The 12446-nt window shown below is 61.6% G+C and overlaps 1 protein-coding gene and 1 long non-coding RNA gene across 2 annotated transcripts in view; one reads left to right on the plus strand and one right to left on the minus strand.

Annotated features, from left to right (window-relative positions):
• The window catches only part of LOC106148515, a 4336-nt gene extending 3172 nt beyond the window's left edge, over nucleotides 1-1164 (minus strand). The window contains exons 1-2 of the long non-coding RNA XR_001234047.1: nucleotides 819-1164; nucleotides 39-463 (exon numbers count right to left, since the gene is read on the minus strand). This is a non-coding gene — a long non-coding RNA (uncharacterized LOC106148515). The remainder of the gene's footprint in view (nucleotides 1-38; nucleotides 464-818) is intronic.
• Nucleotides 1165-7209: 6045 nt separating this feature from the next.
• On the plus strand, nucleotides 7210-8112 carry LOC106148516 (the record flags this gene model as incomplete). The annotated part of the gene is given in 1 exon segment (XM_013514372.1): nucleotides 7210-8112. A coding segment is annotated over 1 exon segment (595 nt), but the record flags the coding sequence as incomplete, so codon positions are not given.
• Between the last annotated feature and the right edge of the window lie 4334 nt (nucleotides 8113-12446).

Consider the following 12446-nt stretch of genomic DNA (forward strand, 5'->3'; position numbering starts at 1 on the left):
CCAGCTCTGTCCCCACACCCTCAAGCTGTCACAGAGACCTGGAGTGCCGGCCCGGCTTGGCGGGTCTGCCCGCTGTGTGGAGCCCGGTGGCACAGGGCCGGTGCCCTCTCGGGCACAGCAGCAGGTTGTTCCTGTTTTCAAGTCTCCGGGAAAGGCCGAGGCTATTTTTAGCTGCGGGAGCTTGGCTCGGGAGGGCAGAGTCCTGCTGGTGACGCGCCCGTGGCACAGCACAGCTTCGCCGGCTGCAGGCGTCGGATTCAGGTTGTTTTCATTCAGCCAAGAGTGTGGCTTTCTTCTCCAGATGCTCAGATTCAATGGGCAGCAGGAGGCCAGGGCCCGACACCCAGACTTCACCTCATAAACATGAGAGCTTTGTTCCCTCGGGTTTCCATGAAGGGCCCGAAAACAGGAAAGGGGAGCTCACGAGTACAGTGCTGCTCTGGCTTGGCTTCAGCAAGTTATTCTTTTGGGAAAAACATATTTTGCGGTCAGAGTATTGTGTGTCTCGCAAAAATAAATACTGGAGGAGAGTGCGCGGCTAGGGGGAAGGCCAGACCTTCCGAAGGAGCTGCGTTTGCCTGGTTGCTTCTTGCAGGACTGGGGATTGAACCCAGAGCCTTTGTGCTGAGTTCCATCCTCAGTCCGCTTTATTCTTTAGAGACAGGGTCTCGCTACATTGCTAAATTACCCAGCCTGGGCTCCCACCTGAATCCTCCTGCCTCAGCCTCCCACGGTGCAGGGATTACAGGTGTACCCCACCAGGCCCAGCTTCTGGGGAGTTTTTGAGCGCCTTCAGGTGCAGACCGAGGTCGCTTTACCTCACGGGACAAGCATGAAGCAGCCAGCTCCACAGCATGGCGGGGGACCCCCTCGCTGCTGTCGCCCGGCCTTGAGGACTGAGAAGTGGCTTCCGGGAGACGAAACCTACAGGCCCTCGACTGCGTCTGTGATCAGAGACAACCGACGCGGTGGCTGGCCGGTCTACGGCCAGGTTAGAGGCAGGGACATAAAAACGTGCGCAGACTGCAAAGATAGGGACCTGCTTCCAGAGGCCACCAAGAACTCCGCGGGAAAAGTGAGAGGAAACTGCAGCAGATGACACAGCTGTGAAAATACTGATCTGGCTAAGGTTAAACTGTACCTATATTGGGAAGCTAAGAGAACCGCGTGTGTGTGTGTGTGTGCGTGCACATGTGTGTGCAATGTGTATGTGTAAATGTGACTGTGTTTATTTGTGTATGTACATGTGTGAGAGTGCATGTGTTTATATGTGCACCAGTGTGGGTGTTTTGTGTGTGTGAGTGGGGGGTGCTTGTGTGTGCATGCATGTGTGGGTGTGTGTGTGAGAGTGTGCGTGTGTGTGTGAGTGGGGGGTACTTGTGTGCGTGTATGCATGTGTGAGTGTGTGTGTATGTGTGAGCGTGTTGAACACAGGAGGCCGTGGCAAAAGGAAACCCGTATCCTCCTGGTGCAAAGCTGGCTGCGCGTGCCCCGTGCTCAGACGCGGTGGCCGAGGGCGCGTGGGGGCGAGTGGCCGGGCGGTGCAGACAGAGGAGCCCCGGCGGTCCTGCCCCGGGAGGTCGTGGTCGTTTCTCCGTGCGGAGGAGCAGCAGCTGGAGGTAACAGTCAGTGTCTACACGTCAGACCCCGGGACTCACCGCTGCCTGGACCTGGGACGGCCCTCGGGCTGCACGTGAAGGCCACAGCGTGCTGCACTCCCCTGCCGTGTTTTGCACACACTCGAGGGTCCCAAGCGCAGCCCGGCATGCCCTCCCAGGACAGGCAGCGGGGAGAGCTGGCCCTCCTGCTGTTCTCAGGCTGCGAGGAGTGGGACCAGCGCAGCCGCCTCCCTGCACGGCCACGGTCGGGTGAGACGGCGTCTGTCCGGCCGCTGCTCAGAAAGGCGGGGCGTCCTCCTCCTCACTGTGCGCCTGGCCACGGCCCTCTGTGGCTCTTGCCCTGGCGCTGGCCTGAGGCCGGCAGGGCTCTTTTCCATTGCCGGCCCGCGCCCTGCAGGCCAATGGCTGGGACGTTAGAGGCAGTGCTGAGCCGTTGGGACCATGGTCACAGCAGCCGCTCTGAGCTCGGGGACTCGACAAGACAGAAGGGGACATGACCCCCTCCCTGCCCCAGTGGCCAGTCTGTTAATGCAAAAGAAATACATTTCTTACCCACCATTTTTTTGGAGACAAAATCTCACTGTGTAACTCAGGCTGGCCTCAAACTCCTGGGATAGTCCTGCCTCAGCCTCTGAGTGCTAGGATTAGAGGCACGCACAACCACACCCAGCTGGAAAAAGAAATACGCTTCTCCCCTAAGCGCCAGCTGCCCTGTAGTCTAAGACACTCTTGGATCCATCAGCATTAACGGTGGTCACTTGGGGGTCCGAGGAGGTCGCCGTCCAGATCCCGAGCCTGGCGTCCCTATTCCTCGCAAGGCTGGAGGAGCTGTGAGGCGTCAGTCAGGACTAAGAGGGTGAGAAGGCTCTGGGCAGGGCGACACGCGGCTCTGGGAGAAGAGCTCGAGGCGCCAGGAGTGAGGAAGTGCGACCTCGTCCGCCCTCCTAGGCCCAGCTGAGCTCGGGGTCTCATCAGGGACAGCAGGGGCTGCAGCAGGGACACAGAGAGGAGCCGCTGGTGCTGACGGGGCCGTGGGCGGGAACACAGGCTGGGACAGGGAGGGTGGCCGTTTGGGTAGAGACAGGACAGAGGGGCTGGGGGGATGGGAGGAGTGGCTGGGGTGGATGGAGGTGGGGGGGCCAGGAGCACCCCAGAGCAGGAAATCGACCAATGCCACGGGGAGTTCGGGGGAGAAAGGAACCTGACTACATGCAACACGCCCATCATCCCTGCACTCTGGGAGGCTGAGGCAGGAGGGTCTCAAGTTAGAACCCCACCTGGGAAACTCAACCATTTAATGAGACCCTGAATCAAAATAAAAAATGGTTAACCACTATTCTGAACAGAGGAGACAGAGGCCCCAAAAGATCTAAAACCTGCGCTCAGGAAAGTTGGTTTTACTCAAAATTAAAAATCAAGATCGCATAACAGATTCAACCACCGATCACCCCAGAGCTTTGCACCGCTGCTTCTGAACTGCCAGCCGGCCCCATCGTCACGTCACTCCTCCACGCGCCAGAGGGCCGCCGACCGCTTGATGGTGTTGATAATTTCGGAGCAAAGGAGGGGAGCCCCGGCCGCGACTGTGAGGCGCAGAAGCTGTTTAAATCGAGAAGGACAGAGGCAATGACCGAGCCACCACGGCCTGAGAGCGGGGTGGAGACCCACCAGCACCGCGAGGGAGCAGAGCAGGAGGAGGCGCCGGGGGCGGGCGCGCGCTGTGGCCAGGCAGGAAGAGCCCGCTAGGACAGGCTTCGAGCGCCCGCAGCCCCCCGAGGGCACGGCAGGAGGCGCCTGGCCGGCAGAGGGCCGGGGTGCGGGGGGCGGCAGCGTCCGCGGGAGCCTGGATCCCGCTGTGCGGACGGGCGGGTCGGGGGAGGGCAGCCATCCCCCACCACAGCTGAGAGGCGCAAGGGTCACGCGGCCCTTCCACAACGCCGGGCGGGCGGCCGTGTCCCCACCGAGCCTGAAGTCCGTGACGAGGGAGACGACTTGCCGGCTCTATTTCTGCCCAGACGCAGGCGGCCGGCTCAGCGACGTCCCCCGTCGCAGGCACCGCAGCAGCGGCGCTTGTCGCACTCCCTCAGCAGCAGAGCCACGCACGGCCGCTCAGCGACGCCCGCGTGCAGTGCTCTGCAGGAGCCTGGGGGAAACCAAGCCCCCCCAGCAACCCCCTGGCAACCCCCGGGTCCCGGGCTGCCACTTGCCTATCTGCTTCCTCCTGGGGCCGCAGGCGTCCTCCCGCAGCCCGAGTCACCGCGGAGGCCGGAAAGGCGGGCTCCGCTCCCATCCGCACCCTTCCCGGAGACCCGACCCCAGGGGCCTCGGCAGCCTGGTCGGAGCGGGGGGAGGGGGCGGGGGGGGAGGCCCAGCACTGGCCTCAATGCTTCCCCGCAGCGCGGGCCGGAGAGGCCGTGCGGGAGAAGCTGCTGGCTTCATTCGATCGCTCACCGCGTGAGTGAGCGGTCCGCGAGACGTGGGAGCGGGGCGTCTGCTGGAGATCCGCCTCCCGGGAAGCCACCGCTTCTGACCCCTTGTCCAGTCCAGGGCAGGTGGCCCTGCCCCATCCACAAGGACAGGGACCTGTGCAGTTCGGTGCTGACCTCACAGGCAGGTGACCCGCTCCAGGGCCCAAGCCAGCCCTCGGGGGCTGTGCAAGGGGACCCCGACACCCCGACCTCACTCCCTCTCGGGGCTGGGGGAACTGAGCCACGCGGCGGCCTCTGTGCTTACGAGATCATGGTCTGCATGCGGCCGCAGGTCACGGGTCCCCATGGGGCCGGAGCAGCCCTCAGGCAGCCCAAGCTGGCCGAGGGACCGTCCACCTCCTGCTCGTTCTGTTCCTACGCAGTCTTGTCACATCCAGCCCACAGGAAGCAGAGGTCTGACCAGCGCCAGTGACTCACAGATTCAGGCTTCACCTTCGTGCGCCGCTGTCTCTCTCTGTCTGTCTGTCTGTCTTTGTCTCTGTCTCTGTCTGTCTGTCTGTCTCTCTCGGTTCCCATCTCCATCTCTGTCTGTCTGTCTGTCTCTCTCTCACACACACACACACACACACACACACGCACGCACGCACGCGCATGAGTGCGCCCCTAAAAGCCATCAGAAGGTCACAGTCCTGTTGTCGCAGGAAAGCCCGGTACGGCTCTGTAGCTTGGTTGTAGACCGTGCTCCGCACACAGGACAAAGCAGCTCTGCTCGGCATCCTTGGTCCTCCTCACCGACGGAGCAGGCCTGGCTCTTCACGCTGTCAGGACCTGAGCTGCTTCCTGTGGGAGGAAACCCCCTCGCTTTGTGGGTCTGGAGAAGCTGCAGGAAAGAAGCAGACGACTTCTCGCCCACGCCCCGGCCACCAGCAGGACTCCTCTCTCTGGACGTGAGTGGTGCGAGGACACGGCACGGCCAAGGCGCTCACAGCCAAGCAGGAGGAGTCAGGCAGCGGGGCTCCACCGCAGCTCCTGGGGTGCGGCCTGGCCATGCCCAGCCGCTCTCACACCCGATTCCTGTCCTTCCCGAGCCTCCAGGAGCCTGATGTCCCCCAGCCAGATGGCAGCGGCATTTCTGTGCCACCACAAGCCCTGATCGGAACCGACGGCTGTGAGTTACCAAGCGGCTGAGCGCAGGACGAAGCCAGACCCCCGAGACGTCGCCTCCGTCATCTGAGCAGCCCTGGAGAAACGTCGCTCCCGGTGACCGCAAAGGATTGCTCTGGTCAGAGTCATGGAGCTGGCTCAAGTCCACAGCCACAAAGGAGGCAGGGTTAGGACCCAAACCCAGCTCCGACTAAAAGACTAAGAGCTCTCCTGCTTAGCCTCAAAGTAATGGTGGCTGGTTCACAAACTAGCGGAGGGTCTGCTCCCGGCCCAGCGCAGTGGCGCACTCCTGTAACCCCAGCAACGGGGAGGCCGAGGAGGGAGGATCCTCATGAGTTCAAGACCAGCCTGGGCTACCTAGCCATATCCTAGTTCAAAAAAACAAAAAGTGTCTCCTATCTTATCTTGTGTAATCCCTGCCACTCCTTGAGGTTGGAATTTTTCCTCCTGTTTACCAATGAGGAAACTAGGGCTCATAAAGATTAAAACTGAGCTGCACGATTACGTATCATGAACCCTAAAACTGTGCCTGGCCCTTGATCCAACCATGCCAAGCCTGGGCATCTGTCCCAGGGATATAATCAGAGATCTGATCAAAGATTGTCACCACCAGGGAAAATGTTCAGCTGGGAATACCACTGCATGAACTATTGCGTCGGCGGTAAAAGTAGGGCTTTCCTGGCATGTGGCACAAGCCTGTCATCTCAGCACTCAGGAAGCTGAGGCAGGAGGAGCCCTGCGAGGTGCCCAGGGTCAGGCACTTAACTCCAGTTCCTGCGGGGTGAAAGCAATCCTTAGGGAGACCATTGGGACCACTCTGGGGGACCTGGGACAGGCAGGCCTGCATCATAGCCGACCCAGAACCCTAGCTGGGTGCCTCTGCGCACCATGCCAGGCGACCGGAAGGCAGGACAGGGCTGACAGGATCCACACCTCTGAAGCCCTTCACAGTATAAGCTTGTGTCTGGCAGAGGGTTGGGATGGGGTAGTGACATTTTTGTTTTGTTTTGAGATACTCTCACTGTGCAGCTCAGGCCTTGAGCTCATGGTGATCCTCCTGCCTCAGCCTCCCAAGTGCTGGGATGACAGGTGTAATAGAGCACAGACTGGAGAATCAGAGTGCTTGTGTGAACCTAGCTGCTCACTGGCTGTGTGGCCCTGGGAAGTCATTCGCCCTCTCTGTGCTCTAGGCCCTTGTGTTGTGGCCAGAGCTCACGGGTGTAGCTGCCCTGGGGGTGTGGCGAGGACGGAATGGGCAGACTGGTGCACGGTGAGATTGGCACGGCCCGACCTGGCTGGAGTGAACGTCACAGACAGATCGGAGTCACTCGGGCCAGGCCTCCTCCTCTGGAGCTGAGGAAGCCAAAACTCCGGGAGGGGCAGCGGCTGGCTGGGGGCAGGGACCCCGCTCCGTGACTCACAAGGTGGGGAAGGACAGGGCCTTGCTGGGCACCGGCGCCGGGTGTCTGCACTGCCCTGGGCCAGGCTGTGGTTGGGACTCCTGTGGCATCCTTGGGAGGGCGGGCGTCGCAGTCCCCAGACCTGAGCCTCTGCTGGCGGAGGACGGGGTCCTCAGCACTTTCACCTCGTGCGTGGGACACGGGCCTGGCCGCTGGCTCCTGTGGTCAGCCCAGCGGGGAGGGGCCGGCGGGGGAGCCGCTCGCGGCCTGGCGGGCGGGAGCCCTGAGCCCGGGACCCATGTGCCCGCTGAGCCGGCTCGAGAGTGCGGTTCTGCCCCGAGTTCCACCCTCGGGGGCTGTTTCACAGCCGGCACGTGCGCCTTGTGTCCCTTTGTGAACCGGCAGACCCAGGGCCTGTCCCGTGCGCTCTCAGCAAGCAGAGCTCAGGGCCAGGGGACAGGGCTCACCCGCGCCGTGTAACTTCTCCCTGAGAAGCTGACCGCCAGCTGCCAGTCCCCGGCCCGGGTGCAGTGCACTCCTTCACGGCCCTTTGCTGCCCTAAGCTGGGTCCCTCCGAGCGGGCACTGATGTGGCACCAGGAGCCTTGGTCATCAACATGGGGGCCAGGGGCTCTGCTGGAGGAGCTGACCGCCAGGAGCCCTGGCCCACAGGCACCGCCCTGCCCCATGGCATCCGCCGGGCGCCCGGGGCTGTGGCTGCCAGCGCGGGGGCAGAGGAGCCAGGCTGCACCTGTTTGCGGGGAGTAAGCGATACTTTGTCCTGGTGTCACAGCACCCACCTGTCACCGAGCAGGCTCCATGCTGGTCCCAAGGGCCCTGGCGCTGCTGCCGCCACTGCCGCTGTGGAAAATGCGCCTTGGGCCAGAAATCAAAGTCCTGGGGGCTTCTACTCCTCGGGCGCCGCCCCGCAGACCCACCCGCAGCTGCTGCCTGGCTCCGGGGCTGAGCCTGCCGGGTGTGTGGCTCTGGTGTCCCCGGGGGCCGAGGCTGCCCTGGGCTGCGGCCCGGAGGACAGGTGCTGGTGGCCGCGGCTCATCCGGTCCCCCCCCTCCCCTCCGCCTCTGTGTTTACGGCCTGTTCCCGGGCCGGGCCGGTATTTGAAATATTCCAAACATCGGCGTCACCATCCTTCCACAGGAACGCAGGGCCGCGGTGCGAAGGAGGACGGGTAGCCGGTGACCGCAGACAGGGAAGCTGGCCGCTCTGCTCAGAATGCCCCCAGCCCGGTGACTGCTCTGCAAGAGCGTCCCTTACCAGTCGAGGGGACAGCACGGTGGTGCCTTGCAAGGGCAAACAGGCCGGTGCAAGCCCCGGCTCAGCCTGCAGCGGGTGGTGGGGCAGGCCTGTGTCCCTGCAAGGCGGGGACCGAGCCCCCCAGGTGTGCCAGGGCTCCTCAGGGCTGGGCACGCCCCCAGCTGGCCGCGCCTAGGCAAGGCTGCTCTGTGGGGAGTGAGGTTCCGGGGCACCTGCGGTGGGTATTCCTCTGACGCCTGAACATCTTTACTTTGTATTTTATCCGTACCCGTTTGCAGGACACAGTGATTACACTCACTGAGGAGAGTTGGTACATGTCCATAAGACATCATTTTGTTGTTGTTTTGTTTTTTGAGACAGGGTCTCACTTTGTAGTCCAGGTTGGCCTCAAACTCTCAGCAATCCTCCTGCCTCAGCCTTCTGAGTGCTGGGATTCCTCAGTCCGCTCTCTGCCTGCAGCCTGGACCCTTTCGTCCCCCACTATTCTGCTTCTCACTCACTCTGGGTGCTGAGCAGCACCAGGCTTTGCTCCGCTGTCCCCTCGGGCACCGAGAATGTCCCACATTCCAGACCCCCTCCCAGCCACTGCACCGTCCTTCCAACACGTCCCCGTCCCTGGCCTGCAGCTCCCTGTGCCCACAGCAGCCCTCTGTGGCCACCTCCCCTCTAATAGTAATAGTTTGCCTCAGCCAGCCTCTGTCACTGGGACGAAGTTCTGACACCCACAGCTTCAAGGAGGAACTGGCTCTCTGGCTTACGGTTTCAGGGGTTCAGTCCACGGTGGCTGCTCCAGAGCAGGAACATCAAGGTGGAAGGCATGGTGCAGCAAAGCTGCTCACCGCACGGCGCACGGGAAGCGGAGCAGGAAACAGCGCCAGAGAGGAAGGGGCCAGGGACAGACAGGTTATGGTGCCCGAGTCACACCTGTCACCCACCGACACTGAAGGGTACCGTGCTAACGCCCTAGAAGGCTGGCAAGCAGGCAAGTTGACACCACGGACGTCACCGTCACATAGAGGCTGCGGCTGCTCCTGGCAGCTAATGGGTCTCTGCCTTCCCATTTCATCCTCAGGGTGAGCTCAGGAGTTTTGAGCAATGACAGGCACATGAGACCGGAAGAGGCCGAGGAACTTTCCCCACCTCACACAGCCGGGAAGGGCGCTGAAGTTCAAGTCACCATCTGCCGGACACACTCGAGCCCTGGCTCTGGCGCTCAGGCCGGCGCCTGCCTCGGTTCCCTGCGTCCCCTGGGTGTCCAGTGGTGGCTGTCAGCCTGGCGGGGTGGCAGGGGATGACTGGGGGTGCTCCCAGCAGCTCAGTGCTGGGTGTGGTGGCTGCCCCGCTGGGCTGTGCTCATCGACCTTCCGCACCTGAGCAGGCTCACCCTCTTCCTCCCCTCCCGCCTCATCCTCAGGGCAAGGACAGGTCTGGGGCGCCGCAGGGACGTGGGAGTCGCTCGTCTGCAGGACGTGTTTCTAGGCTCCGTCCTGTGCCTCCTCCAGCTGCGACTGGGCAGTGCCTCGGTGCTCAGCCTGCCTCATCCCAGGAAGTGGCCAGCCACGCGCGTGCCCCGGCGCCCCAGCCTCAGGTGGAGTGGACAGCGGGGTGAGGACTGTCACGGCACCTCTCCGAGCCTGGGCCGGCTGGGCCGGGGGAAGGGAGCATTCACACACTGCCCTCCGCTGGTCCTGGAGCAGCTCTCCCATGATTCCCACTGCAGGGGCTGCAGTGTGGGTGCCAGCTCGCCACCCAGCTCCGCAGTGGGTGCTTTCCTGCCCCATCAGCCGCACCTCCTGCCTGGTGGTGGGGTGGTGGTTAGACTGGAGGGTGCAGGGTAAAGGTTAAGTGCACAGGTGTGGGTGGGGGCAGAGGTTAGGCAGGCAGGTGTGAGAGGGCAGAGGTTGAGCACACAGATGCAGCAGTTGGGCGTGTAGGTGCAGGGAGGCGTAGACCTGAGGTGCGCAGGTGTGAGGGGTGCAGAGGTTAGGAGCGCAGGTGCAGGGGGACAGAGGTTAAGTACACAGGTGGGGGGTGCAGAGGTTAGGCACACAGGTGGGGGGTGCAAGGGTAGGCAGGCAGACTCAGCCAGAGGGGGCGGGTGGGGCCTGGGCCGCTCAGCCCTGCGCCCCTGCTCCCCCGGACCACACGTGCTGTGTCCTGCACACAGCTGCCCGGCAGCTCCTGCTGCACCCTGGGCCACCCTGCCCCCCAGGACCACATGGCTACCGGACGCCAGGGATGTGAACCTGGACCCGGGGTGCCAGGCCGCGTCCACAAACTTTCCCCCAGGGAGGACTTCCGGCGCTGCCCCGGCCGCCTGCCTGCCCTGCTGGTTGCCTGGCAACAGTGAACCCTCCGCCAAATCCCTCCTGCGGAGCGGGAGCGGGTGTGACTAGGAAGAGGCCACGGGCTCGGCCCTCGCTGGACCCTGGATGTGCTCAGGGCGCCCTCTGGTGCTCCTCGCCCCGCCGCGGGCTGATTGGTCCGGAGGTGTGGCCCCAGCTTCTCGGGGCGTGTTTGTGTTAATAAACTAATGACTTTAGGACGCGTCAGAAGGATTACAAAATAGCACGGAGGAGCGTTGCTCTATATTCCACATCTCGTTTCGTTTCCCTCGGTGTTAACGTCTGACCTCAGGGTGGTACATTTGCGGTAATAGACTAACAGTGAAGCATTATTATGAACTGAAGTCTGTACAAAGGTGACCCAAGGTACAGGGAGCGTTTACATAAAATATTCGCTGCGGTAAAAGACGCTTTGCCCTGGGGCCCCTCAAGCCCCGCCCCTTGCCGCCAGCACGCTCCGCCCATCGTCCTGCCCGGCTCTGAGCAGCTCTCCGGAGATGGGATCAAAAATACAGTGATGGCGGGGCTGGGGATTTAGCTCAGCTGGCAAGCGCAAAGTCTTGAGTTCGATTCCCGATACCGGAAAAAAAAAACCAAAACAACAACAAAAAAAATACAGTGACTGCGCTGCCGAGCCCCCTCCAGCAGAAAGGCAGCTCATAAAACACGGCGCTGTGTCCTGGTCCACCGGTCACCGGATCCGGCACGGAGCGACTTCTGGCTCCTCCCCAAAGCCAGAACGACCAGGAAAGGGAACGGTTTTGAGTCGATTCAGAACATCGAGGCAGCCGGGACAGCTCAGCTAAAGACCCTCAGAGAGAGGACGCCAGAGCTGCTGCAGGACGTGGGCGGGACGGTGGGACAAGCGTGTTGGAAGCCAGTCGGAGGATTTTGAGGAGAATTTATGGCAGTGTGTCTTTTACTGTCCCAAAGGTTTTGAAATTTAAACATTCCCTATTCTTCAATCACACCTCATATATCATTTAGATTTTTCTGTCTTCCTCTGATGTCTTCTGTGCTACCCCCATTCCTTGTAACATTTCATTGGTCATCCTGCCTCCTTAGATTTCCCTTGGCTGTGACAATTTCTGGCTTTTCCTTTTATCCACGTTCCTCAGAATCCCACATGCAGCCGGGGTCAAGACTCCCGGTCTGAGGTCCTAGGCACTGGGACCCTGGGGCCAGGCTGCTTGTGACTTTGGTCCAGTTTTGCCACCCCTTGGAAATTCCGTTCTCTCACAGGTAAATTGGAGATGGTCGTGGTACCTGTCCCACAGCTGTTCTGAACTTCCAGTGAGGTCTGTGTTCCCCAGCTTTCCCATACCTGGCCTACCAGGGTATTTGTAGCTTGGGCATAGCACGCAACACTATGGTGGCATAAATGGCTGCCTCTACCCACAGCCATGGCTGCCGGGATCAAATACACTTTTGTTTTTGAGACAGGATCTTGCTATGTGGTCCACACTGGCTTTGAACTCTGTAGCCCAGGCTGGCATTGAACTTGCAGCAGTCCTCCTGCCAAAGCCTCTGAGTGATGGGATTACAGGTGGGTGCCACCAGGCCGAGCCATGAAATCAAATATGGAGGCATGTGTGGCACCCCAGCTCTGGTGCGTCACCGTAGGGCGTCCTGACTTGACAAGAGTAGCAGCATTTAGGTTCCACCTGGGCCCGCATGCACCTGCATAAGCAACTGCTGTCAACACAGCAGGGGACAAACACACGCACAGCAGGGAGCGCCAGGGACAGACCTCGGGCCCATTTGTGCAGCCTCCGTGTCTTACCAAAGGCAGTGTGCGTCCCTGCAGCACTTCCCAGCGGGCCTGGGTGACCAGCAAGGGACAAACCCAGGCCGCCCCTCTGGCGCCACCGCCTGGTGCCAGCTGGCGGGTGCACACACGGGACAGGAGTCCCATCTGCCAGGGCAGGGTCCTCTCTCTGTGCACAAACCTAGGACTTGAGCTGACCAAATAAAAGCCATTTCCTGCGGCCGAGAGGATCGAGACTCAGAGAAAAAGCAGGAAAAGTGTTCGCTCCGTGGAAGAGCCCAGAGACCAGACTGTAGGGGACCCTTGATGTGCCCCAGCCGTGCCCACAGAAGGACACGGCCACCGCAGCTGGACAAGGCTGGGAGGAACTGCCACGCTCCTTCCAAGGTGGCCGTGGGTGGTGAGAGGTCACCATCTCCGCCAAGCACAGGCGCCCGCTCCGGGCCA

This window comes from Chinchilla lanigera, unplaced genomic scaffold (genome assembly GCF_000276665.1).
Source record: "Chinchilla lanigera isolate Chin_1 unplaced genomic scaffold, ChiLan1.0 scaffold00022, whole genome shotgun sequence".
NCBI lineage: Eukaryota > Metazoa > Chordata > Mammalia > Rodentia > Chinchillidae > Chinchilla > Chinchilla lanigera.